Below are 26,933 nucleotides of genomic sequence, written 5' to 3' on the forward strand. Positions count from 1 at the left end.
AGAAAAATGTGAAATACAGTCTCTGCAGCATGTTTCCAAGGTACAACATCATCATTCAGCAGCCCCTGCAAAAACAAAAGCAGGCAAACATATGCAAAGTCATTTAAGAGTTATCTATAATTTCAGGAACAAAATTCAATTCCTTCAATACCTTCAAAAAAAAAAAAAGGTAACCTAGATCCATGGATTTTTCAGTCAAAAGGGACAACAAAGTAATATCCTCCTAAACCTCTGCATAACACAGACCTTTATCACAAAATCATTAAATAATTCAGGTTGGAAAGAACCTCGGGAGATCTCTAGTCCAACCTCTTGCTCAAAGCAGGGTGAGCTATGAAGTCAGACCAGGTTGCTCAGGCCTTTGGCTAGTCAAGTCTTTCAAAACCTCCAACAACAGAAGATCAAAAAAATCCTCTGGGCCCCTAGGCCCACCAATTAATTATCCTCACAGTGAAGAAGGCTTCCTTGTACACAGACAGAACCGCCTCGTTCAATGACGCCCTGTGCCTCGTGTCCTCCCCCAGGCACCGCTGGGCTCCGTCTCCTTGATAACCTCCCTGTACAGACTGGCAGGCTGCTATGAAGTCCCTCTGAAGTAGCATCTTCCCCAGGCTGAAGAAGTCCCATTCCTGTGGCTTGCCCTGTCAGGTTAAGTGCTTCAGCCCCCATCCATGCTACGGACCCTCTCCTGAATTCACACCAGTTCAGCAATGCCGTTCTTGTATTGTGGGCCCCAGAACGGATGCAGTGTTGAGGTGTGGTCTAGGGAGTGCTGAGCAGAGGGGAATAATCACTCCCCCAGCCTCTGCATGTGCTCCTGTCGGTATGTCCAGTATGCTCTTGGCCCTCCATGATGCCAGGGCACCCCACCTCACCCTGTGAGGAGCTGAACTCTGAATACATGGACCAAGGATGAAAGCTGAGCATCTTCAGCACAACGTCCAACAGGAAGAGTGGAGAGGAGGTGGCCATGTACAATACGCAAAGACATTGCCAACACTAGTACATGCAACATGAAGTCAAACTCACAAGCCTGTTTGCATAACCAAATAAGCCTCAAATGTCCCTTTTTGCTGTTACCAGGCAAATATTGAAGTCTGCAACCAATATAAACAATGGAAGGGGGAACACTGAAAATTTCAGGAGACCCCTGACTGTGACAAACCTTTCACAATTAAACTACAACAGTCACTTGGAAGCTATGCTTATGCAAGTTACACAGCTACCGCTATAAATGGATTGGGTTCCCAAGAAACTCCACGTAAGCTAATGGACCACCCTGAGCTATTTATTCTACTCCTGTTAGAGTACACGATGCTTGTCAGCTAGGTCCAGCTAACCACAATTAAACTGGAAACTTCTGTCTTAACGACTGATGCCTCAGCAACTATGGAAGACCCACTTCAATACTGAAATATGATGATACATGCAGAAGTGAGACAGGATTAAACTCCAGTGCAATTGCTAATTAACTTCTTGATTCATATTGCCTTTGGAGTAATTTTATAAAAGAAAAATATCAGGCTAATAGAGCAGAATCACTTCTAGGACAGTCAAACTATTGTCATTGCAAAGGGAAAGAAATGTCAGCTTCAATTTGAAATAATACAGCCAGCCAAGCAAAATGCCACCCTGACCATTCAGCACTCATCTTCAACGGTTAGGTCAGTCCTACTCAAGGAACATTTCCAAACAGCACACTGTGGTTTTACTTGAGGTTATGCAGAGAAGCAATAACAGGCTCAGCCAGTTCATGAAAACAAGAAACACTGGTAGCAGCAAATGCAGGCTCTGTTTGGCAGATTCACCTTTGGCTTCTGCTGAGGAACTAAAATACCTGTGTATTGAGAAAGTCGTGAGACTCACATACTAATGTTGAGGCCCATTGATCTAGGACACATTTCTTACTGATAATGCAAGGGTGCCTGACACCCCCACTTTGCAGACCTTCTCACCCCGTGAGACTTAAAAGCACAGAAGTCCCTGATCCCATGGAGTTCAGTATACATGAAGCATTTTGCCTGCACTTAAACTTACAAGCCACGTTAGCCCACAGCTCCGACTTTGGCCAACGGTGAACTCTTACATGGGAAAGCAGAGTGCACCCAGGAAGGAGGAAATACCCACCTGATTTAGAAATGAGCTTCTGGCCTCATAGCCTCAACATGTCATGACTGCTCCCCAACAAGGAAGATGGGTGGCACTAGAGGCGGTGCTGGCCAAAATTAAGAGGGAGATGCCTAACTCCTGAGTAGAGACAGAAGTCCAACAGTCGCCTGTATCCCCTTCCTCATTCATTACCTGAGGAACTCTGACTGCCCAACTCCAAAACTGGCTGCATCGGCCACCTCCTGTTCTGCAAGAAAATGGAGCCAGCCACCACTGCCTTCACACACAGGCTCAATCAGCATGAGGCAGGCATCTCGGTGCCCACAGACACTAGCACAGAGCTGCCAGCTAAATTAAGAAAGCAGGGTAAGTTTCTAGAAAGCCAATGTCTGCAAAGTTGCCAAGGAGTACGTAGCAGGACAGTGAGTGAGGGCTGCAGATTTCCAAACACAGCAGTTCACTCCAAAAGGCAATTTGCATCATGAAGGCAGGTCCAGCAGAACCACTGAATGGTTGAGGTTGGAAGGGACCTCTCAAGATCACCTAGTTCAACCTCTGCTCAAAGTAGGGTCAGCTATAGCAGGTTACCCAGGGCTGTGTCCACTCAGGTTTTGAATATCTCCAAGGATGGGCATTCTGCAACTTCACTGGGCAACACATTCCAGTGTTCGACCACCCCTCCAGTGTCTCCTATGTTTAAACAGAATTTGCTCTACTTCACTCTGTGCCAGTTACCTCTTGTCCTGCCATCGGATGCTACTGAGCAGAGTCCATCTCCTTTGCTCCCTGACATCATATACACATTCTTAAAATCCCCCTAACCCTTCTCTTCTCCAGGATGAATGGTCCCAACTCTCTCAGCCTCTCCCCATATCACAGATACCCCAGTTCTTATTAATTTGTGTCCCTTCACTGGTAATATCCCTGTATGTCCATGTCTTCCCTGCACTGGGGAGCCCAGCACTGGACACAGTCCTCCAGATGTGGTTTCACCAGAGCAGAAGAGAGGGGAAGGATCACCCTCCTTGACCTGCTGGCAATGCTCTTCCTACCTGCTGGTCAGCTTGTGGTTCACCAGGACCCCCAGTGTTTCTGCAAAGCTCCTTTTCAGGTGGTCAGTCCCCTGCTTGTACTGCTGTATGAGGTAATTCCTTCCCAGGTGCAGGAATTGGCATTTCCTTTTGTTGAACTCCGTGAGACTCCTGTTGGCACACTTTTCCAGCCTGTCAAGGTCCCTCTGAACAGCAGCACAACAATCCAGTACAGGCAAACTCACACACAGCATGTATATACACAGTCATAAAGGGATCTTGTAAGCCCAGTCTTTTGTAAGAGGCCCTAGAAAACGTCCGAAGGAGGTTCCATCCTCCTCTCTGCAATTAGCGCGCTTCCAACTAGGTTGCATTTCTTCAGCTTGCTGACATGATGTACTTTCTTCAAACCTCAATCCTGCCTCTTTGACTGCTGATATTCATATCTGTGAAGCTCCCAGCATTAGTACTGAGGCTGCAGCAAAGCCCCAGGACATGAAAAATGGGTTAATGGAGCTATTAGGTTAGCCTAGAGAACCACAGTATTCAGATAGTGATGCTGGCAATTTGGACACCACCCCCAAGGGCTTCCTTTCTGCTGCAGAGTAATGCTTAGCAGAGCCTTGCCTCCCTTCCCCTGCTCACTTAGTCAGATCAAGAGATGGAAAATGAAAAAAGGAGAAAAGACAATGGATAAAAGGATCAGAACAAACCCTCTGAGGTACCACTCAACTACGCCATTTCCCAGAAAAAACAAAATCCGGAGGGTAGGCCTGGAAAGCCAACGGCTCCCCAGATGGAATTAACAGCCCAAGAGCCAGCCTGGCTCGGCGGGGCAGACAGTGCCAGGTAACCCCAGCCACTCCCGCGCTGTCACTGCTGGCTGTTCAGAAGAGGCACGGTGGAGCTGACCCTGCTGGTCTGGCAGGAGGGAGGGAAAGTCCCTGCCTCCTTCAGTCCCTGAAGGACCCAAGCAGTCTGATGATGCACGGCAGGGTCAAGGACGCAGATCTACCAGGCCCACCAAGCTTCCCATGCAGATTACCAGCATTCAGCCTGCAGCAATCACAGCCAGAGAGTCCCTGCAATAAGGCCAGAGCCCTGTGCCCATCCATGACTCAAGTGGTGGCAACAGAAGCCCATACATCCCACAGCTCCCATCCCACCTGCAGAAAGACACATCTTCACAGCCAAGCAAGCAGAGAAAGACACTTTGGTGCTGAAGCCTGGGACTTGGAAAAGATCAAGTGCTTCTGCATGGAGACTGTTCCTTCCTTCCAGGTGGGACCCAGGTCCAGGTTAGTTTCATGACTTTTTTCTGAATCTTTGGTTTCTTGAGGCTATAGCAAAAAGGCTTCTGCCCTACCCGAGGCTGAACTCCAGCTCTCCCCTCACCTGCTGCTGCTTAGGCAAGGAGATCCCCTCCACGCTCCCCACACTAACACACAACATGGAGATGCACGTGAAGCTGTCCATCCATCTGGGCAGAGGTATTTGTCCCATTTCACACCCCAAACGTCAGTCCCACCAAAGGCACCATGCCTAATCCTGGGGGAAGGGGACTAGGACATGGGATCTTTGTACCCTAGCATCACCTTGTTCCTCTCCTCCAACAGCCAGCCCCATGCTCCTGCCTGTACCTGGAGGAGAGCCACCTCCACGGTGGCTAAGAAAGAGGGCAAATGGACCCCCAGGCTCCTCTACCAGTTTCTCCGGAGAAGGAGCCATGCTGTTCTGCAGCACAGACAGCTCACAGGGGCTGCCTCGGCACCAGGACCCCTGCTGCAAACATTAGGCAGGAGGGGGGCGTCTGTCAAGTACCACCAGGCTGCAGGGACATTTCTCCCCTCAAGCAAGCATGCTTTAAGCAGGCTTCAGTGGAATGCTTCATAAAGATGGGGCATTTCTCAAGATGAGATGGCTGCAGCACTGCTGAGGGGAGCAGGATGTATACCAGGAGTCAGACACCCAGCTTACACAACTGAAGAGCCACAATGATATTTCAAAGACATTGGCCTACGTGTAAGAAGGTGGTGATAATTTATACATCTGGAGACCAGGAACCGGGTCTACACTGTAAACATGGTCTTCATACCGAAATTGCACAAAACCTTCTCGCTTCTGCAGCCAAAACTATCAAGGTGTTCCCAAGCTCTGCCAGCTGAACAGTGGGTCTCAGACACCTCCTTTTCCTCAAAAACAACCTGAGGCAACCCAGGCTGCCTCGGAGACAAAGGCCCAGAGCCAGAGGTGTTGGCCCAGGTGATTTTGGGGCAGCGACTGGCACATCAACAGTGCCTGCTGCATTACTGCTCCTCCAACACAGGCTAAGGGGATCCAAGGTTTTGCAAACCTTTCCAATCCTGGAAATGCCAGTGATAAGGACAGATCATCCTTACACCTCACTACTCTTAAAAGAATTTCAAGTCCAACTGTCAAACCCTGCTGGTACAGTCCCACTGCCTTCAGCAGGTCAGCACATATTTAATTAAAGGCACGATCAGACTGTGTAGCAGGAAAATAATTACAATTCTCCTGGTGATTCATGAGCAAGAGGGCACGGCTTCCCATGCCACCGCAGGCTGGACTAACAGCAGCATGCAGCAGAGCTCTGCATTTGTCCCCAACCAGAAAAAATGCATGGACTCTGCCACCGTGGGCAGGAGGTGTCCGTCAGCAGTGAAATGCAGCAGCTTGGTAGCTCCTCAAAATGCTCATAGCAAAAACAGATCATGTATTTAAGCCTTGTGTTTCCTTCACATTTTCCTGGTTAAACATAGGCATGACATCTTAAGAATTGCCCACAGAGGAAGGAGAGACTCTGCTGTGCACTCCGCAGCCAAGGCATCAGGGCATAGGAGCACGTGTCTGCCTTTTCAGTCTTGGAGACCTACAGGTAGGAGAAGTATGAACAGAACTGGCGTCCTTCCTTTTACATCTGCGATGAAAAAAAGACCTGACCTTTGGTGACTCTGCCAGTGGGATCGCCTTTGGGAAAAGTCAGCTCTATGAGAGAGATTCAAGCGGAGCTGGAAGCAAAAACTTCAAAGCAAACCACTGGGGAGTTGATCAGCTCTAAGGTTAAACTCAGTTTTTCCAAGTCACTGTGCTCAAAGCCAACACCTTACAGGCGAGGCCACAAAACCAGAAAGACTTCTATCCCACACCTGGGCAGCCCAGGCAGGATGCCAGTCCCAGAGGCGGGTACAGTTCCCTTAGCAGAGCAGGAGCCAGTCCACTTCCAGCAGAGCCAAGCACCTCCAGTCAGCACTAGGTTGCATCGCCAGAGCAGTGAACTCAAGACACACCTTTCCCTACATTGAGAGAAACGATGCAAGCAATGTATATTCCCGGGATAGCTAGATTCAAGAAGAAGAATCACTCCACCTGAAATCTAGTGAAGATAACAGAGTTAATGGTAGCAGAGGTCAAAAAAAGTGATCGCCACTGCTGAGAACATCAGTTTGGAGCTAGAGCAGAGAGGCTGCACTTCAGCCCCCATGGGGCAGCCCTGGTGCCATAGTGAGGGCACTACTACCACTAGCCAGGTAGACCCTCACACCTGGGCATTCCTCGGAGACCCTTGCGCCAGTTACCTGGCGATTCAGTCTGACCCACCTAAGCAGGAAGTGGACAAGACCACAGGCAGTAGATACAGACCACTCGCGATCCCAAACAAGGGACGTTCTCAATTAACTGACTCCAACTAAAGTAGTGTTTCTGTCTCCACTCCTCACAGCATTCGCCCCAGGCACTGAAATGGTTTCAGCCTTTTCTGACCACAAGCACATAATCACAAACACCTGAAAGGTGGCAAATCAACAGAGTTCCAAAGGGAAATGATACTCTGCAGCAGCCAAACACCAGGCACAGTACAGAATCACAGAATGGTAGGGGTTGGAAGGGACCTATGCAGATCATCTCGTCCAACCCCCCTGCTGGAGCAGGCACCCCCAGAGCAGGGGCACAGGGCCGCGTCCAGGCAGGGGGTGAATGTCTCCAGGGAAGGGACCCCACAGCCTCTCTGGGCAGCCTGTGCTCCTGCTCTGGCACCCGCACAGCAAAGAAGATCTTCCTCATACTGAGGTGGACCTTCCCGTGTCCCAACTTGTGTCCGTTGCCCCTTGGCACATTGTTGGGCACCAATTAAAAGAGTCTGGCCCCATCTACTTGACACCCACCCTTTAGATATTTATAAGCATTGATGAGATCCCCCCGCAGCCTTCTCTTCTCCAGGCTGAACAGACCCAGGTCTCTCAGCCTTTCCTCAGATGCTCCAGTCCTCTGATCATCTTCATAGTTCTCCACTGGACTTGCTCAAGCAGTTCCCTGCCCTTCTTGAACTGGGGGCCCCAAAACTGGACATAGCACCCCAGATGTGGCCTCACTGGGGCCGAGCAGAGGGGGAGGGCAACCTCCCTCACCCTGCTGGCCACACTCCTTTTAATGCACCCCAGGACACTGTTGGCCTTCTTGGCCCCAAGGGCACGGTGGCTGGCTCAGGGTCACCTCGCTGCCCACCAGCACTGCCGGGTCCTTCTCAACAGAGCTGCTTTCCAGCAGGTCAGCCCCCAGCCTGTTCTGGTCCATGGGCTTGTTCCTCCCCAGGTGCAGGACCTTTCACTTGCTTTTGTTGAATTTCTTGAGGTTCCCCTGGGCCCAGCTCTCCAGCCTGTCCAAGTCTCGTTGGATGGCAGCACAGCCTTCTGGTGTATCAGCCACTCCTCCCAGCTCGGTATCACCAGCAAACTTGCTGAGGTTACACACTGTCCCTTGGTCCAGGTCATTGATGAATATATTGGACAAGACCGGACTCAGTACAGACCCCTGGGGAACACCACTAGTTACAGGCCTCTAACCAGACTGCCCCGTTGATCATGACCCTCTGAGCTCTGCCGTTCAGCCAGTTCTCAATCCACCTTGCTGTCCACTCATCTAACCCACGCTTCCTAAGCTTACCTATGAGGATGTTATGGGAGACAGTGTCAAAAACCTTGCTGAAGTCAAGATAGACAACATCCACTGCTCTTTCTTCATTTCCCCAGACAGTCACACCATCATAGAAGGCAGGTTGGTCAAGCATGATCTCCCCGTAGCGAATCTATGTTGACTGCTTCTGGTAACCTTCTTTTCCTGCACATGCTTGGAGATGACATCCAGAATGAACTGGTCCATCACCTTTCTGGGGATGGAGGTGAGGCTGACTGGCCTGTAGTTCCCCAGGTCCTCCTTCTTGCCCTTTTTGAAGACTGGAGGGACATTGGTAACCCTCCAGCCCTCAGGCACCTCTCCTGTCCTCCATGACCTTCCAAAGATGATGGAGAGTGGCTTAGCGACAGCATCCACCAGCTCCCTCAACACTCATGGGTGCATCCCATGGGGGCCCATGGATTTGTGAGGATCCAGCTTGCCTAAATGATCTCTAACCCAATCCTCCTCAACGAATGGGAAGTCCTCCTTTCTCCAGATTTTCTCTCTCACCTCTGGGGGATGGGATGCCTGAGGGCCAGCCTTAGCAGTAAAGACCAAGGCCAAGAAGGCATTCAGTAACTCTGCCTTCTCACCATCCTGCGCCACCAGGGTACCCACCTCGTTCAGCAGCGGGCCCACTGTATCCCCAGTCCTTCTTTTACTACTGATGTATTTGAAGAAGCTTTTCTTGTCATCCATGACATCCCTCACCAGATTTAGTTCCAAGTGGGCCTCAGCCTTCCTCGTTACATCTCTGCATACCCTGACAACGTTCCTATATTCCTCCCAAGTGGCCAGTCCCTTTTTCCACATAATGTAAGATCTCCTTCTTCCATGTGAGTTTCTCTAGAAGCTCTTTGCTCATCCATACAGGTCTCCTGGCTCCTCTGCTTGACCTCTTCCTCTCAGGGATGCACCGATCTTGAGCTTGGAGGAAGTGCTCCTTGAATACTGACCAGCTCTCTTGGACCTCCTGACCTTCTAAAGCCCTACCCCATGGGACTCCTCCAAGCAGGTCTTTGAAGAGGCCAAAGTTGGCTCTCCTCAAGTCCAGGGTTGTAATCCTACTTGTTGCCCTGCTTCTACCACGCAGGATCCTGAACTCCACCATCTCACGGTCACTGCAGCCAAGGCTACCCCCAGCCCTCACATCCTCCACCAGGCCTTCCCTGTTTGTTAGTATAAGGTCCAGCAGCAGCCTTCAGCCAAGCTTGGATTTGCAGCCAGACCACCACGGCAGGGATGGCAGAGAGGGGCTCTCCTCCCTGGCAGCTCCCACACAGCACAGGAGGAGGGACACTCCTCGCCTGCCCAGCCCAGGCAGACCCATGACAAAGTTGACGCTGGGACAGGCCTGGCAAGGCAGGGCACCTCCCGGCATGGCAGGGCAGGGCCGGAGCGCTAAGCACACTGAACACAAGCGGCTGCGCACACCCGAGCTCAGAGCCGCGGAGGAGACCGACCCTACACACACACAGAGGCAGGCTGCTCCCTGGCTGCTGGGACACAGCCCTCCCTAATGCAGACTGGCCGGATTTCCGACTATTTAACCCCACAGATCAGGCCCTGAGGAATGCATTTCAAATACATAAAAGTACTTAAGCGTCAGGAATACATTCCAGCTAAGACAAAGCAAGTTGTCTCCAAGCCAAAGGCTCACTGGCTGCTTCTTCCCAGGCATTTAAGTGGGGACTGAGGAACGCAGTCCCCTCTGGGGCTGGACACAGCAACTGTTCCCCTGCAGACAGCACGCAGGAACAGAGTGGAATCTCTGGTCCAAATGAAATGACACACCAATTCAGGGCCACAGAAAGGAAATCCCCAAGCCAGAATTAGATCAGGACATCACCATTAACACCCGCTCTTGTGAAGGGCCGTGGTGGGTGGGTTACTGACGGGAGCAACTCATGGTCTCAGACTGCATCTTAAACACAAGAGCAGCAGTGCATAACTGCATAAACAGAGGGCCCCCATGCTGAAACCAGAGCACAAGCAACCTCCACCTCAGTCCTGCACAGTGGGCTGGGAGGAGCCCGAAGGAGGAATGTCACAGGCACATCAGCACTCCCTGCTGCAGGCATGGAGCATCCAGTGGCATCTTCCATTGAAATAGTGCAAAAGCATTAATCTGGAGAGACCTATTGAGATTATTTCATGGGACAGCGTTCTGGCTACGGGTGAAGAAGCAAAACCCAATATACCCCAAGTACTATCCAAAGACCTCTCCCCCTTTCTTATCTGTTCTATCATTTATCACTTCCCACCCAGCCCCCTCCCTGGCATACCAGCACCTCAGGAATGGCCTTCTCCAGTATAACAAAGGGACCCAATCTACCAATCTAGCTTTCTTCTAAACCATCTTCTGACCAAAGAAGGGTCAATTAGCAATTACAAAAAAAAAGTAATTTACTTCCCTGTTGCTAATACTTGTGGCATTACAGATAAGTTATACAATAACCTGTCCCAGTTGTTCCAAACAGCATTGTGTTTTCTTGAGGCAGAAATCTATCACCTTGTAAGACAGATGCATCTCCAGCACCGAGAGGCACCATAAAACAAACAAACAAAAAAAACCCCAACAAATAAGCTCTAACCCTGAAACTGCGAAACCAAGACAAGGCAGACAAGATCAAGTTTATTAACTGGTACAGAACAGCGTATTCAGACTACAGCAGACTGTACACTTGGGGTTCATGGAAGCACATCTGGGGGACTGGAAAAATCTTAAAGAAAAGTTAAGTGTCTCTGTGTGGAAGGAGACAGCAGGAGATTCTCAGACACAAAAGGCACAAACAACTCTTCTGAATAGGAAGAGTACAAAGAATAGGAAGGTGCCAAAGTAGCTCTCAGGGGAACAGGTCAGACATGCACCATTAAATACCCTGAACTAGAGATGGAAAAAGGAGGAGTCAGAAACCACAGAGAACCTTGCAATCCAAGAGCTCTGTGGGCCGTCACATCCCTCTGCCTCAGCATGCAGCATGTCTTACCACCCACCACACTCTTTCACCACTGTTCCCTACCTCATCCAAATTTCTATCAGGGAGACGGTGAAACCAGGGTATGAAATCTAGGAACATTCAGGGGAACACATATAACAGGTCAAAGGAGATCTAAAGAGGTTAATCTATAGTCCTGCCTTTACCTCTACCCATCAATGAAACATCACCAAAGTCACTCTTGGCAGATATTCAGACAACAGCCAAAATGAATAAAGAGAGATCTTACAGGTGCAATTAGATCAGGTAATGAGCAAATGCTCTGTAGGGCCACTGTGATATTATGCTTACACGTTAGAGACAGCGGACTGGAACACGAGGAAGGGAAGGCGTCACCGAAGAACGGGGAAATCCCAATGGTGCAAACTCGTTCCAAACAGCCAACCTAGCAGCTGGTGCACCCAAAGACATGGAAGATGTTATTAATGACACAACAGAGATGTATCTAGAGGTTTACAATAACTGGGTCAGCTGAACCCAGGGAAAAGACTGAGTAGGTGCTTTCATTGATGATCTCCCTACACTGTACAAAACCAGTGCAAAGTATTTGGTAAGAGGCAGGACCATTTAAGCTATAGTTACTTAAATCTTCATGAATTCTTTGCTTCACTGAATCTCTCTGCCGGCCAGTATGCCTTTTTACCTGTTACACTCATTTGAACTTCCTCCAAGACCTGAGCTCCTTGAGATCCACATAGGGCAGCATGCCCACATGCTGTCCCAACAATGAAACTGACTACACACCCTGGAGCTCACAGAGAAGTGAATATTAGTAGTCAATTCTTATTTGTAGACCTTCAAGCATAAAATCACTTCTGTGCTCCTCTTTCCTGTTCCCTTGTTTGTATGTCCAAGAGTTTTACTAGCTCTTTTTTTCCACAGCTGAGCCTATACTCAGCTATTACGACTCTGGCATAAATCCTAAATCCCCCTAGTAACCACCCAAGATTTATAAGACAGACAGTTACTGCACAAAGAGGAAAGGATGAAGGTGAAATGGCCTGCACTTATTTCAGCTTCTGGGCAGCAGCACATCCAGGATACCTGGCTTTTGGAGAAAGAAAACCACATCCATTGTATATATTAACTCATACGGCTCCTAAACTCCTGGAAGGAATAGAGAGGTATGCCAACTCTGCACACAGGTCTCATAACAATCAAGTGAAACCAGTTTCTTGTCTGGTTTTGTTAAACAAATGCAGCTTGCAGTTTTGACAAAGCCTGCAATGCAAAGACTTCACATGCAGAAGGAGAGAAGGTGCCCACAGCACACTCAAGCCTTAAAGGGCACCAAAGCTCACTCGGTCTCCTTACAGCATGGTGAACCACTGAGGAGTCCAGTCACTGATGACTCCTGACTTTCTCAAGGAAGGGCTATTAGCATGGACAGATTAAAAGGAGCAGCTTTACTCCTCTATGGAAGTAAATAAAACCCAAGATCCTCCTTGCAGGCCCCAGATGCCAGGAAATTAAAAGCTGCTCTTAATTAGCTTTGCAAGGCCCCACCTTGTCTTGGGAAAGTGACAAACACCGCTCTCAGGTTTCACCCTGCTCAACGCAGCAGGATCCCAGGCTCTGGACGAAGGACACCGATGCTCTTGCCCCAGGCCAACGGCAGCCAAACAGGAGGAACCGCTGACACCCGGACTGTTTCTACCAGCCTAGAAACGGCCTTGCCAAGATGCAAATAGCAACAAGCCAGAACAGGAAGGAATCTGCACTGGACTCAAAAGGGCTCCTCTCACTGTTGCTCTATCCAGGTGTCCATTTCTCATAATTTTCAGTGCAAGCTGAACAACAGCTCACCAGGCAGTCCGAAAAAAAAGTTTTCTGCACTGGGCCCAATTTGTCATGGGAGCTTTAGTAAGGAAAAAGCATAGCAAGGAACCTGCAACCCCTCCATTAGACATCCCCAGGGCTTGCCTCTTCAGCACCACCACTGCTCAAAAACTTGGTATCAAAGTTTCCCCTCCCTGCATGATCCCTCAACCTGCCCCCCCAACCTCATGACACTTGCTGCCCAAGTATCTTTGCAGCAGAAGGTCTCCAACAGCCTGACCCTCTGCATACTCTTGCTGACACAGAAGAGAGGTCTCCTCCCTCCTCTGCATTGACTCGTTCATAATTTTCAGTCCCTACTCAGCTCCTCCCTCTCTTCCTCCTACACCAAGTCCTACAAGGTCTGCTCCACCCAGGTTTCTCCCAACCTCTTGCTTTTGCCTTCCCATACTCCAAACACGAGCACTCCTCTGAAAGCACACCAAGAGCCTCTGGATCGCTGCTGATCATGCTCCGCTTCTGGGCTGCGAGTGGCTCCATCAGCCACCTCCAAATTCCTCCTCCGAATTCCAGACTGCGTTCGTTCCTTTCTGGTGAGACCTGCACCTCTTAAGTGCCCATGGAGAGCGGACTAAATGAGTCAGGTGGTTTCTGTACCTTTAATGTAATGTTTTAGCAGCCTGTATCCTTGAAACTTACACCCTAGCTGAAGGACCTGCTATTTATCCTGCTGCTGTAGTGAGCTACAGGCTCACAGTCCTGCAGAAATCACTTTATGCAAGCCAGGCAGAGCAGAAGTCAGCACGGAGCAGGGAATTTCCTCCTCTGGAATTCAGATACCCTCATGAAGGGCACAGGGAACTTATCAAAGGGAATTTATCATTTTCCATTAAATCATGCTGTATCACCCTGGCAGCAAATCCCTGCAACAAGGCAGCAGATGCTCCTAACAGATTTAATCTATCCCTTCAACAACCAGAGTATAGCCACCATAATGAAGAATCTAGACTCAAAACAGGCAAGATTCCACATGGGACAAATAAAAAAGAAGCAAGAGCAGACAGAAGAGCATTCAGCACTGTAGGACAGAGAGAAACAAGCATTCACTTCTACAGCTTGGAAGAGAGTGTTCAGAAAAGCGCAGTGGTGTCATTCAGAAATGCCAGGAGGCAGGCAGATCATCTAATCAGATCAAGAGCAAAGCAGCAGCAGGAAGGGGGCATGGGAAGTTCTGGTACAGAAGAAAATGGTGCCGCATTAAGAGCAAGAGATTGCCAGTGTTTCTGGACTCTGGAACAGGCAGAATGAAGACAAATAAAAGCATGTCAAACAGAGGTAGCCTGGTAGTGGGTGCTAGGTAATAAAACCCACAGAAGAGGAGTCAGATAAATTAAAACATTTTCAAAGGAAGTTGTTTGCTAACTATAAAACAAGATTACCTTTCCAAAAGCCAGCCAACCCTCCATTCTTTTGCTTCACATGGAAGCCTTCCCCAGAAATCCTGCTTGAGCCCTTAGGAACAAACTTGCCACCGAGGACTGCATACACCCTCTCATTCACATTTTTCAAACTGATCCCCATTTGCTGCTCTCCTCTCCAGCCCCTACACACACATCTCAGCAGTCCTTTAACCTCTTCTCCCAAGGAACAGGTACACGCAATCCTATTCTGTGAAACAAGCGCACTTCCCTTCCCCCCTCCCCGTCTTCCTTCGTGGTATGCACAAATCCTCCTCCCAGCCTCTCTCACGCAGACGGCATGTTTCCATGAAGTGCTCCTCAACTAGAAAGCATCCTCCCTACCCCAACCAGAGACCTCTCCCATTGCCCTCCCTCAGGGAAAATATGTGCCCAAATCGAGTATTGCTGTCCTCTCTTTCCCTGGCAGGAGGGCAATTTACTTTCAATTTTCATCCCATACCCACATTGTATAAAATGCAGTTTCTTACTCATACGTTAGGTATCTCTACCTACATGGTCCCCAACAGCAACACCTTTAAATAATGCCCTTCCTGCATGTGATTTTTTATGCCTGGGACTAAAAAGCGCACCTCTTCACTGCTCAGGTAGGTTCTATTAGCACAAATCATTAGGACACACATTGGCTCAAACCTCAGGTGCATCTAACCTTGCATCCTTGTTCCACCAAACTGCAGACCTCCTTATCAACTACCTCTGCACTACCCTGGCACCAGCTAGAAGGAAGTTGGTGGGGCGCTGGAAAGGGGAAAGACTGCAGGGCCCACCTCTGCTCAGTCTTCCTGGTGTGTCTCCAGGGCACGGCATCTCTAGGCAGCATCCACCAGCTCCCTGGCTTTTTTCAAGAGCAGTTAGCACTCAGGGGTGCTCTGCTTGTTTCCCCTCCTGGTCCCCAGCTGCACATTATTCAACGCTCACCTTGCTTGTGAGGGAGAGGGCATTTAGATTTTGCTTGGGATGGGCTGATACCCATCACAACTGGAGAAAGCCCATAACAGCTGCAGACAGTACTTTATATGCAAGAGTGCAAGTACAGCAAGTCCAGAACAGTACTTCCTCTAAATCTCTCCTGGGATATGCAGCACAGCAAGATGGTGTCTTTGTATATACTCATTTTTGGTCGTTTTCTCTTCTGTGAACTGGTCCACTTATTTCCTGAGCTCACGTAAACTTCGAACATCCATTACATCATATGGCAAGCAGTTCCACCCTTCAGCTTAACTACATTTTGCATAACAAATTATTTCATTTATTATGAACTGAGCCCTTTTTGGTTTCACTTCATGCCCCCCAGTCCTCATGCAAGAAGAAACAGTAGTCAGTTGCTCCTTGTTCATTCCCTCCAGGCCATTTGTGATACTCCAGACCTCTGTCATCTGATGGAGGGATGGTGCTATCTTTTTCAGACAGACTGAAGAGATCTTGTAAATGTTTATTTTCCTTCTGCAAAAGTTGCTGCATATTGGGTCTGATCACACCCTTTTCTGCTCCCTGTACCTCTTCTGACTTCACTACATCTCTCTGAGACTAGAGGACCAGATTCTTATCTGTCTGATCACTATTGATTTTCTAATAATTCTTTGCCAGAAGAGTCTAAAAATTTGGGGAAACTCACACACCAGAGAGGAACCCATGATCCCAGGATAGGTCATGGCAGGAGCTCTGATGCTCCCAAGCTGAAAAGACATAACAGCTGGGGTTGAAAAAAACAGTGGTCAAATACAAGCTCTTTGGGTGACAACAGGAAGGAGACACAGTGCTTAGGACAGCACCTGCTTTCACAGGCAGGATTATATCTATCTGACCACAGACTAAAAGCGTCAGTATAAAATTTGCATGTATAATCCAAAAGATGCTCTTCAAAAGCTAGCCAAACCCCAGTAATACCTCAGTCCAAATGGGTTCAGTGTAAACACAAGGTAGGGCTGCGACTATTAGGCAGGATACAAAGGAGTTGAGCAGCACAAGGATCGGCAAGTTCGCTGCAGATATGTCGCAATTAGCCTCCTCTGCAGAAAAGACTTACGCTCATTCGTAAGTCCTAACCTGCCCGTAACACACATTTTCCAGTCGTCTGAGAAATATCCCCGCCTAAAGTATAACAAGATCCCAAGCCACATGATGGAAGAGCGCTGATAAAGTATCATACTAGTGTCACCATACCTGAACAACGCGCCCTCACAACTGCATTCCACAAGCAGCCTGGCTCACAGTAATTCAAAGGAAGACAAGCAGGAAAGACAGACAGAACACAAAAATATTAGAGACATCAGGAGAGCAAGAATCTGGCGTTTCTGTACAAGAGAATTTGTTTAGGTAGGGATGCCTAAATTGTACAGTTCAACAAAACTGAACCAAATTATTCTGGCCTAAAACAAAAAAAAAGTTTTTTGTCTGCATGGGCGGTTTTTTTTCCAGATTTCATGGCAAATTTCATAACGTGTCACTAATTCAACAGAAAACTGTTATTAAAGAAAATGAGAACTAGGTTGTTATTTTTTGTTTTAAAGTTTTTTGTTGAACGTGACTTGGTCTATAGTCACTGACGAGCATCTATCCAAACAAGCTACAGTAAAATATTTTCTCTTTAGTACAATACTTAACTAACTTTTTTAAATGGTACAATTTCCACAGGCGATATGTGGCAAAACTTCCTCCAGAATATCCTAGAGCCCAGTAATGTCTTCGGGCCTTCTCCTTCCTGAGAGGCAGGTTCAAATTCCAGTTCTTGTTTGCAGTGTCCTGTGCTCCAGATTACCCAGCGGAATAGGAACGCTGTTGTTTCAGTTCCCGCTGAACAGTACTTCAGGGCCCAAACGCAAGAGCTCAGCCCGTACCCAGGACTCCTGCCTTGTGAAAGCAAACCCTTTGGAGTCAGAGGTGCCTGGGTCGAGCTGGCAGCTGTCTGCTGAGCATATCTCCAGTCCTCTGCTTCTATAGAGAAATCATGTCGGCATGGCGCGTGGCAGCACACTAAGGATTTATCACCAGTGTTACCTGGGCAGAGCTCTGCAGCTAAACAGAGCTGTGGAAGAAGTTGCAAGTGCAGGCTGAAGTCCCAGCTAATAAGTGTAAAGCACCTCTATCGCCTTTAATAAACTTATCTGACAGCTTTTGTGGTTTATGGATTAAACCAGGGATTTTAAATTCACGTTGTGCTTTGCTCAGCAGTAAGCACGGCTCAGAGGACATTTGATTTAAGTAAAAGCTTTCTCCTTCGGAGACCCCTTTATCGGGCAGACGAGCTCACCCTCGCAGCGCCTACCAGCCCGCCCTGCGGTAGGTGCTCTCGGAGCGAGGGGCTCCCCTTCCCATGCCAGGCCACAACGAGCCGGCCCAGCCTCTGCGACCGCCCGTTCCCGTGGGGAGCACAACACCCACCCGGGACTCCCGCTCCCGCAGCGAAAGCACCCGGCCCCGCCGGCCCTCTGCGCCGCCGCCCGGCCCCGGACCGGGCGAGAAGCACGGGGAAGTCGGCCGGGGCTCGGACAGACCGACGCGGCGCTCCCCACCGAGGGTACGGCCGGGGTGGGGGGGGGGGGGGTACGGCCTCCGGCCCCGCAGCAGGGAGAAGGCCGCTCCCGGGAGCGGGGCTGGGTAGGCCAGGGCAGCGCCCACCTGCCCCGCTCCCGGGCCGCCGAGAGGCGGCCGAGGGGAGGGGGCGGCCCGGCAGAACGGCGGGAAGGGGCGGCCTCCCGCGAGGCCCAGCCGGGCTCCGGCCCCGCCAGGCCGGGCCGGGACCGCGGGGCCGAGCGGCGGCCGCGCTCCCCAGGCCGCAGCGGACCGAGGCCTCCACCGGCGGCCGCGCGTTCCAGCCGGGCCAGCGCCGGGGCGCGGGAGGCCCGCGGCGGGCCGCGGCCTCACCTTGGGCAGCTCCCGGAGCTGGTTGGCGTCCAGCAGCAGCTCCTCCAGCGACCGGCTGTAGCGGTAGATCTCCTCGGGCACGGCCTGCAGGGAGCAGTGCCGCCGGTCCAGCGCCTCCACGTGCCGGTTGCAGCGCCAGAGCGGCGGCATGCACCGCAGCATCGCGCCGGGCCGCGCCGGGGCTCGGCCGCGATCGGCTCCGGGCGGGCAGAGGCGGGCCCGGGCGGGAGCCGCCGCGCCGGGAAGGGGCCTGCCCGAGGGAGGGCCCGGATGTGCGGGGGGGCGGGCGCTCCGGCGGGGCAGGGGCAGGGCCGCGCCGGGCCCAGCGGCCGCCCCGCTTACGGCTGCGCCCCGGCTCCGCGCCGCCCCTCGGGCCTGGCCGCTACGCTCGGGCCCCGCCGCTCCCGCAGGGGCCCGGTCGGCACCTGGGGCCGCACCGCCCCCCGCGAGCGTCCCTGGGAAACGGAGTCCGCGCCCGCCCCCGGGCCCGTGCGCCGGGACCCGCCCGCCGCCGCGGGACCGGCCCGCCAGGCCCGAGCGGCCGGCGCAGACCCGGCCCGGGCTGGGGAGCGGGCGCGGCGCCGGCACCCCGGGTGCCCGGGGCATTAAAGCGGTAACCGGGCCGCTGGTGGCGGTGACTTACCTGCGCCGTGCCGCGCCTCCCGCTGGCAGCCAGCCCACCGACTGCGGGGATCGGTGCAGGCACCCTCCGCCCCCAAAGCTCTTGATCTTCACGCGGGAGAAGTGACATCCAGAGGGTAAAATAACCCGACTGTGTTTCTACCGTGAGAGCTGTGACAGTTTCATAAATAATTTATATACACTCACAAACGCATAATTGGCAGGTGCTTGACATCAAGTTTGTAATGTGAGACATTATTAGGAAAATAACTTTGAAAAACGCCTGTGCCAGTGTGCAAACTCCTGTGAGGCATCAACATTTCTCTTTTAAAAGACTACTTCAACTGAAGATAGTATCTGAAGGCAATCAGAAGTATGAAATAGGTTCTCTGTGACTGGAGCAATGCCTACACACAGAAGGGTATGAGTCAAGGGGGGCACAGGAGAGGCTTGTAAAACAAGTTCTGTGAAAGGAGAAATAAAGATCAGCAATTACCATCTCCATCTCCCGCACAACAGCAAGGCACAATCATGACAGAGTAGGTTTAAAATCTACATGTGCATTCAGTTCTGGGACACATTGCTTAAGATGCTGGTTTGTGACAAAAGCGTCAAGTCCAACGTTAGTTGTCACCTCTAGGTTGTCCACAGGATGATCCAGTCCCTCCTTGTTCTCATCCTGTATTGCTTTCACAGTTTCCTGGTCTCTATATAACTCTTTATCTTTCTTTGTCCAGTTATTTCTGCTCATTTAATTTTATCACCCTTAATTTCCCCACCTCGAGCCCAGCTGTGTCACCCAGTCACTACACTCCTCTCCAAACAAGATTCTTTGCCCCAGCTACTTTTGCCTTACACACAGGTCTCCACCTCCACACCAGTTCTTAGAGTGGACATTTATCTCCCAGTAAAACTTCTAGAGATAAATCGTTCTTTCCTCACTGTTTAAATATGACATCTCGCACATGCACTTGTGCGACACTGGGCAGAGCCCAGCACCCCAGGAGCAGCCTCGGACACCAGCCAACCCAAGGCAGTACACAGGCTCCTTCTGTATATTCTGCTTTCCTCATACTGCAAGGAGTCAGAAATATTTCTGCAACAAATCGAAGAGTGAGGCACTGGCACTTGTGAAAAGCAGGAGGTGAGGGTTGTCCAAGCAACTGCAGGGCCTTTCAGCCTCGCTTAGTAATGGGCAATGGCTGTGACATTCTGAAGGAAGGAATTTTTTAACCTTTCATTTGCCTCAGCTGCAATGTATTCTATAGAATCGTGCCACATTAACCTATGGCTTAACACTTTTTTTTTCCTGGGCAAAAGTACTAACTAGTGTAACGCATCAGTTGGTGTAGTACCCGATCAGAAATCACAAGGGTAGCTAGGAAAAAAACAGGGGTGACAATAGGAACTGTAAGATAGACGACAAATCAGCCATCAAGAAATAAAAATATGAGATTTAAGTTTTAGGGCCAGCTCTTAGCACTTGTACCAAAATGTAGGAATGTCCTGGCTATGTCTCCTAGAAAATGGAGGGGCAGCACAACAAAGCAAAAACTGTGATATTTTGAAGATGGTTTCATTAATGGGTCTGCCTAAATTTCAGCACAAGTGCAAGGCGATGCCAGAGACAAAGAACAAGAATTTCCATTATCCATAAGCTCACAGGTGAGACGTGACATAGGAGAAACAGAAGCAATTAATCCAGACTAGAAAGCAACCCAAAAGAGTGCCTATGAGGGAGATGAAACTACAAGGACTGTTTGGACGTAGCCAGTGACAGCAGACAGGTAAGCGACTGATCACACAGGTACTTGTAACCATCTGAAATGCCTAGGTTCTGGTCACTTATAGTCCAAGAAAAAATGAGCTTACAAATTGTGTCCCTGTTGAGACTAGCTTCCAACTGAAAACTCTTAAGGAAGATTTTATAAATTTGAATCATCTAGCCTACTGAAACACTAATAATAATAGCAAGAAATTATATTCTATGAAAGTACACGAATAAGGTTAAAACCAAAAAAAGACCCATCTAAGCTCAATTAAGATGTTAAGACAAAAGCAGGTATGAAACTGTTTGCTAATGTTAGGTTCCCAAGTTCAGCAAGTCCGGAAATATCTATCTGTAAATCTCAGCATATAAGATCATGAACTCTGCACATCTTCCCAGTGGTAACTTCATTTTGATTCTATTTTCAAGGGCTCTGTAAGTGGGAAGAAAATGGTTTTACTAAAGAGTTAAAATCATCAAGGTAGAACAAAAATTCTGTAATGCCTTTGAGCAATGGAAGCCATGTCACAGCAGCTAGTCCAACAGGGTAGCATTTGTCAGCCCACAGTTACGGAAGCTCCGGAGGTACCTAACATTGCTCGTCTTCCAAACCACTGAGGGATGGAGGTGCCACTGAACCTCATTGATTCTTAACAAGGCAGGGATTTGACGTGCTTTTCTCTGGAAGCCCATCTTCCCTAATTGGTATAGAAGGAAATTGTATTTTCTGTCTAAGCTTCTCTTGCTCTATCCAGCTGTTACAGGTGCAGTACTACACCAGCTCTGCCTCCCACATGCTGAACTGCTGTCAGGGTTTTATGATCCCACCACAGGAAGGATCTGATGCTGAATCAGTGTTAACAGACATGCTGACTTGCCAACCAAACTGAGGATAAAGTTTATCAAAGATTACTGGAAAAGTCCCATCACAGCCTCGTCCCCATCTCTGTTGGTGCGTCTTAATTTGCAGGACTAAGTTTCTGAGACAAACAGTTTTCTGTGACCATACTTCATTATACTTGAATGCTTGGCTTGCTGCAGAGCAGACACTGTGTACAAGAACACCATTCCTTTGCCCTGCAGCACTTGAAAATTCAAGCCACTTGGTTTTCGGTTCTCACTGGAAAGCTGCACCCTATTTATCATGCAGTTTCATTAAGTGACAGGTGCATCGGGAAGCTTGGACCTAGAGCACATCCTGAAAAACAGCCAAACAGCTCTTTCTGTTGCAGAATGCTGCTCTGTGTCAGCTGTTTTTGCTGGTACTCTCCTCCTTCAGCTTCAGAACCCCCATAGAATGTTGCTAAATCTATCACCCATGGAGGCACCTAGAACAGCTCCAGCGGGAAGTTCACTGGAACAGGCTCAGAGGAAAAAACTTTTCTAAGAAGTCCCAAGTACTTCAGCTTCCTAGCCAACTGGAGGAGGATCAAACAAAGTGGGAGAAGCTGAGGTGTGCAAGGAGCTCTGAGAACTGCTACCCTTGACTGCTCCAGTGGAACCTGCATCCCAGAAGGGATGAGAAATTCACCAAGTCCAGTACTGCATGATGCCCCAGAAAGTGAGGATTTAGCTAGTGATGCATGGATTAACACAGCCTCTAATTTAGGAAACCCCTCACCTGTAATTTTTGGCATCTGAAGTCTATTCATTCCATGTTTGGAATGAATGGTTGAACATGTTCCATGTTTGGAACACTTTTGCCTAGGAACCTGCACGGGCCACTGCCTTGGGCAGGATGGGCCCTTTGACAGCAAAGCTGTCACTTAGTGCAAGTCCACTTGGTTTATTCTGCAGAAAGCAAGGACTGGGCATTGAAAGAACAGATGAAAACCTCAGGTGATACGATCCCATTTATGGGAAATTAACCAACTGCCAAGGCAGTCTTAGGAACACTGTGGGGAAAAGACTGCCAAGGTGAAAGAAGCTGGGTCAAAGAGAATAGGAAGACCCACAGCTTCAAGGCTCAACCTCTTCTGCACCAGTCTCCAGGAATTACAGGCTAGATCTAAGAGGAACTATGGGTACCCCCAGTGCAGTATGCATGTGTGAGAGAGATCTGCCAGCAGCAGCTGCACCAGGTCTTTGCAGGAAAGAAGTATCATCACTGAGAGGTCTAATGTCAATGGGAACAGAAGGGATAAACCTGAAGCTCTGCTTCAGGATCTGTGTGTGACGGATCCAGGCACAGATTGTCAGGAAAGACTGACAGACTGCTTTGGTAGTAACTCTCCACAGACTTGCCAGTGAAGTCTGGTAATTAGCTCATTTTAAGAAAAAAAAAAAAAATCCATGGCTGTAAATTCAGGTGATTTCAGCTACCCCTGTGTTTAGCTAAAGGACTATTGTCTTAGGAGCATGAATACTAATTAGCCTTCTACAATACTATTGAGTCCTCTTTTCTTGTTAGGCATGCTCTTTTAGAAGGATGGGACACTCATGCCTGTGTTAGCAGTATACAGTCATTCTGGCTGTCTCTGTGAGACCCCAATAGCTATAAAAATGAAGGTCTACGCAAGAGACAGCACATACAGGAAAATGCTGACAAATCAGGATTTTACTTTATTCAATGTGAAAGCTGAACCATTTGCCTGGAATGATGCTGATGTGGACGGATAATCTGTCCAAGTACCAGTGAGATACTAAAAAAAGCCTTCTTGTGTACCTGCTTTGCTTCAGACTGCTACTTTCCAAATTATCTCGGCTCTTCCTGCTCATCTCCTATGCACAAGTACAGCAGTATTAGACTTCAAATTTGAACACAAGTCAGCAGCAGGAACTAGACAACAGCACTGCATGGGTTAAGGCCCTGAAACTTGAGGCCCTGGGCCAAAGAAAACGTCAGTGGTATGCAGCTCCATAATTAGGTTCATATATGCAGGATTTAAGCTGGGGATTAGTTACCTCTTTTGCCCAAGCATTCAAATCTAAGGCAAGGGACTCAGGAAAAAGTGTTTCAAAGCTGGGTAGGCAGGGTGGGAAGAAACAGGAGCAAGCAACAGATACAGGAATGGCTGGGACCAGTTCATGATGAATTCAGATGAAAGTCTGCCAGAATCATGAAATACCTGACTGAGCTTACTGAAGGCACCCACATCCATTGGGGTGAGACCTCAAGCCTTGTTTTTCAGGGAAGCAGTCCTGTAGAAGTAGGTCTTTCGGCAGAGAGCGTACATACAGGAGCTCACAAGCTCTCTTTTTCCCTGTTACACTGAAATAATCCAATTAAAAAACTCAAGAACCAATCCTGCACAGCCGTTCCCAGGCTTCTGTGGTGCAGTATTTTTCTCACCTCCACTTAGGCTGTGTCCTCTTTAAAACAGTTCCTTTGGGCCTACAGGGAAGGCCCGCAGCCTTACAAGAGTTAAAGTTTCTGACACCTCTGCCGATAAGGAGCCAGTGATGCAGAGTCAAGGCATGAAGGCCCATCTAGAGCAGCAGCCTGCTGGCCTCCATTTTTCACCAATGCTGTTTCCTTTAGGGATTAGAAAAGCTGAGCTCTTTACTCGTCAGGCCCAGTCTGTAAGCTCCAGCACTCAAGCAAAAAGGTTTCATCCTTACCCCAAACATTTCTGGGATGTTTTCATTGAAACCTAGAGCCTCTCCTCTGACAGTTGCCACCAGACAGAGCTATTCAATAGTTTGTGCAGCTGCACCCAAACAGCTTGCTGCCATAAATAAGGCACCAAAGCATCCCAGCTGCTCAGTTCTGCTTCTGTTCGGTCAATTCTGGTACTAGGAAGTTACACGCACTCTGCTTCAAGATATACACGGGCCTATGTAACACACCACAGCTACCAGTATGATTATCATTCAGTATCGGCATACCTAAACATAGACTCCAGGAACTACAGGAAGACAAATTTTGTCAGGTTTAGCCTTCTTCTGACCTTCAGGCAGTTACTGCAGATCTGTGCCTGAATCTTAATGAGATCAGCAGAGTTTTCTATATTAATCTAGGGTTGCAAATCTAGAAAGGTCCATTTGTGTGGAGTCATGTGGCAAGGTTTCCAGATGTTAAGGCTGCTTCTGCAAAAAGCCCGTTCTGAATTGCCCACGTTTTTCTAATAACTCACCGAGACGACCAATGCTGTCAAAGGATCAATTAAGAAAGCCCTACACAGATAAAACTAGCCAAAAACTGTTACTCTGCAGAGTGGTGTTTTCTGTCAATAGGAAAAGTCTGAAAAAGCCTGAAAGCGAAGTAACCTGAAGACACCTTCTTACTTTGTCACCCTTTCAGAAAACTCTTTAGACTACAACCATTTAAGAGGAGGAGTATCAAGACTGAAACCTGGTTAACAGGCTAACTTAGGGGAACCCATTCTTTTGTCTGTACTCGTACCAGATCTATGCTGCACCTGAAGACATCTACAACTTTTTCCAGTTTGCTGAGAAAGCGTGGCATGAAATACAATACTAGGAAGAATACACGATTAAATGGGAGTTGGTGACTGCACAGACATCTCTGAAGCATCGCGTATGTGGGAACAGGGAGGGAACGGTGAGAGGCCATCAGTAAATTCGAGGAAGGGTCCAACACAACCAGTGTTCCTGGGGACCAACAGACTGGCTCACCAGCCTATGGCAGCAGCCTGCCAGTTTCTCATGGTGCAACTTTGTGCTCCTCTTGTCACACATATCACCCTTTGAGTCACCGACAGCTTCAGGCTTGTACAGTCACCTAGAAGGCTAACTATATGGATGGTGACCCCCCCGAACTTGCCCAAGAGAGGAACACTACAACATCCAACATCACATAGCACACCCACTGATTATCCTCATAACCTTCTCATCCTTTTCTGGGTTACAGCTTTCCTACTCAGAATCTCCCACTGCTCAATAAACCATTTTCAACTTAAACACAAAACAGACTATATCCACTTATGCCAAGCCTAACATGCTACTGACCTGCCACGCTAACCTGTCAAATGCGTATTTCTATATCTGCTTCAAAATCCTAAATCATTTCAACATCTATGACTGGCCTAAATCAGATTTCTGTTAAGATGTATTAAGATATTTGGGGGTTGGACTAGATGACCTTTAAAAGGTCCCTTCCAACCCAAACTATTCTATGATTCTATGATCCTTCCTCTTTCTTTTTTTTTTCCCTATTTAGGATTATATTTTGTCAGCTATTCCTAATGAATTTGTATTTAGGTCACACTCTTGGCATTTTAATTACAATGCTGTACAACACCTGATCGTAGGTTCAGAATCACAGAATGGTTTGGTTTGGAAGGGACCTCTAAAGATCGTCTAGTCCAACCCTCCTGCCATGGGCAAGGACATCTTCCACTAGATCAGGTTGCTCAGAGCCGTGTCCAGCCTGACTGTAAATGTTTCCAGGGATGGGGCACCTACGACCTCTCTGGGCAACCTGGGTTGCACTCAGCGACCCACCACCTGGGTCACCACCCTCAGCGTAAAAAATTTCTTCCTTATGTCCAGTGTAAACGTACCCTCTTTCAGTTTAAAATGGTTGTCCCATGTCCTGTCACTATAGGCCTTGCTAAAAAGACCCTCTCTGTCTTTCTTATAAGCCCCCTTTAAGTACTGAAAGGCCACAATAAGGCCTTCTCCTCTCCAGGCTGAACAACCCTAACTCTCTTAGCCCTTCTTCACCACAGAGGTGTCCCTACTCTGGATCTGCTCTAACTGGTCCATGTCCTTCTTGTACTGGGAACCCCAGAGCTGGATGCAGTGCTCTGGCAGGGGGAATCTCATGAGAGCGGAGCAGAGGGGCAGAATCCCCTCCCTCAGCCCACTGGACATGCTTCTTTTCATGCAGCCCAGGATACACTTGGCTTTCTGGGCTGCGAGTGCACATGCCAGCTCATATCTAGCTTCTCACCCACCAGTACCCTCCAAGTCCTTCTCCTCAGGGCTGCTCTCACTCCATTCCACCCCCAGTCTGTACTGATAGCAGGGATTGCCCTGACCCAGGGTGGGACTTCGCACTTGGCCTCATTGAACTTCATGAGCTTCCCATCGGCCCATTCCTTAACTTTTAACCACTTCAGTTTTTTAAATCATCACCACCGCAAGGAAACTTCTAGTGCAGTCTTTATACCCCTAAATCCAGCCAACAGGAAGTTGAAGAACTTTTTCCTCAATAGGAAAATTTATGGAATTTTTTTTTTTGTCTCTCAATGGAATTGGAGTTGGAATTCACTCCAATAATTCATCAAGAACAGGAGCAAATAGCAGCAAATGGAAGCCAGACAGACAAACTAAATCATGGGAGAGGTGTTTTGGTTTTCTTTAGTAGGAGTAATAGAAGTCTGGAACAACTAAAAATAGTGAATTT

General features: G+C 49.0%; 1 protein-coding gene and 1 long non-coding RNA gene across 27 annotated transcripts in view; one reads left to right on the forward strand and one right to left on the reverse strand.

Moving 5' to 3' along the window:
- SCRIB (scribble planar cell polarity protein) overlaps positions 1–18,673 on the reverse strand; it is a 122,665-nt gene extending 103,992 nt beyond the window's left edge. For 12 of the 26 annotated variants that reach the window (XM_064441868.1, XM_064441855.1, XM_064441865.1 and 9 more), the window contains exon 1: positions 18,232–18,667. In XM_064441868.1, coding sequence (XP_064297938.1) covers positions 18,232–18,393 — 162 coding nt within the window. In that variant the 5' untranslated portion in view covers positions 18,394–18,667. Of the gene's footprint in view, positions 1–18,231 lie in introns of all 26 variants that reach the window. The other 14 variants (XM_064441860.1, XM_064441854.1, XM_064441866.1 and 11 more) reach the window with 4 other exon arrangements.
- A 33-nt stretch (positions 18,674–18,706) lies between these two features.
- On the forward strand, positions 18,707–26,321 carry LOC135311805 (uncharacterized). Its single transcript, XR_010371354.1, has 3 exons — positions 18,707–18,989; positions 20,456–20,639; positions 21,376–26,321. It is a non-coding gene; the product is annotated as an uncharacterized LOC135311805 (long non-coding RNA).
- Positions 26,322–26,933: the final 612 nt, after the last annotated feature.

Source organism: Phalacrocorax carbo, chromosome 2, assembly GCF_963921805.1.
Source record: "Phalacrocorax carbo chromosome 2, bPhaCar2.1, whole genome shotgun sequence".
Lineage (NCBI taxonomy): Eukaryota > Metazoa > Chordata > Aves > Suliformes > Phalacrocoracidae > Phalacrocorax > Phalacrocorax carbo.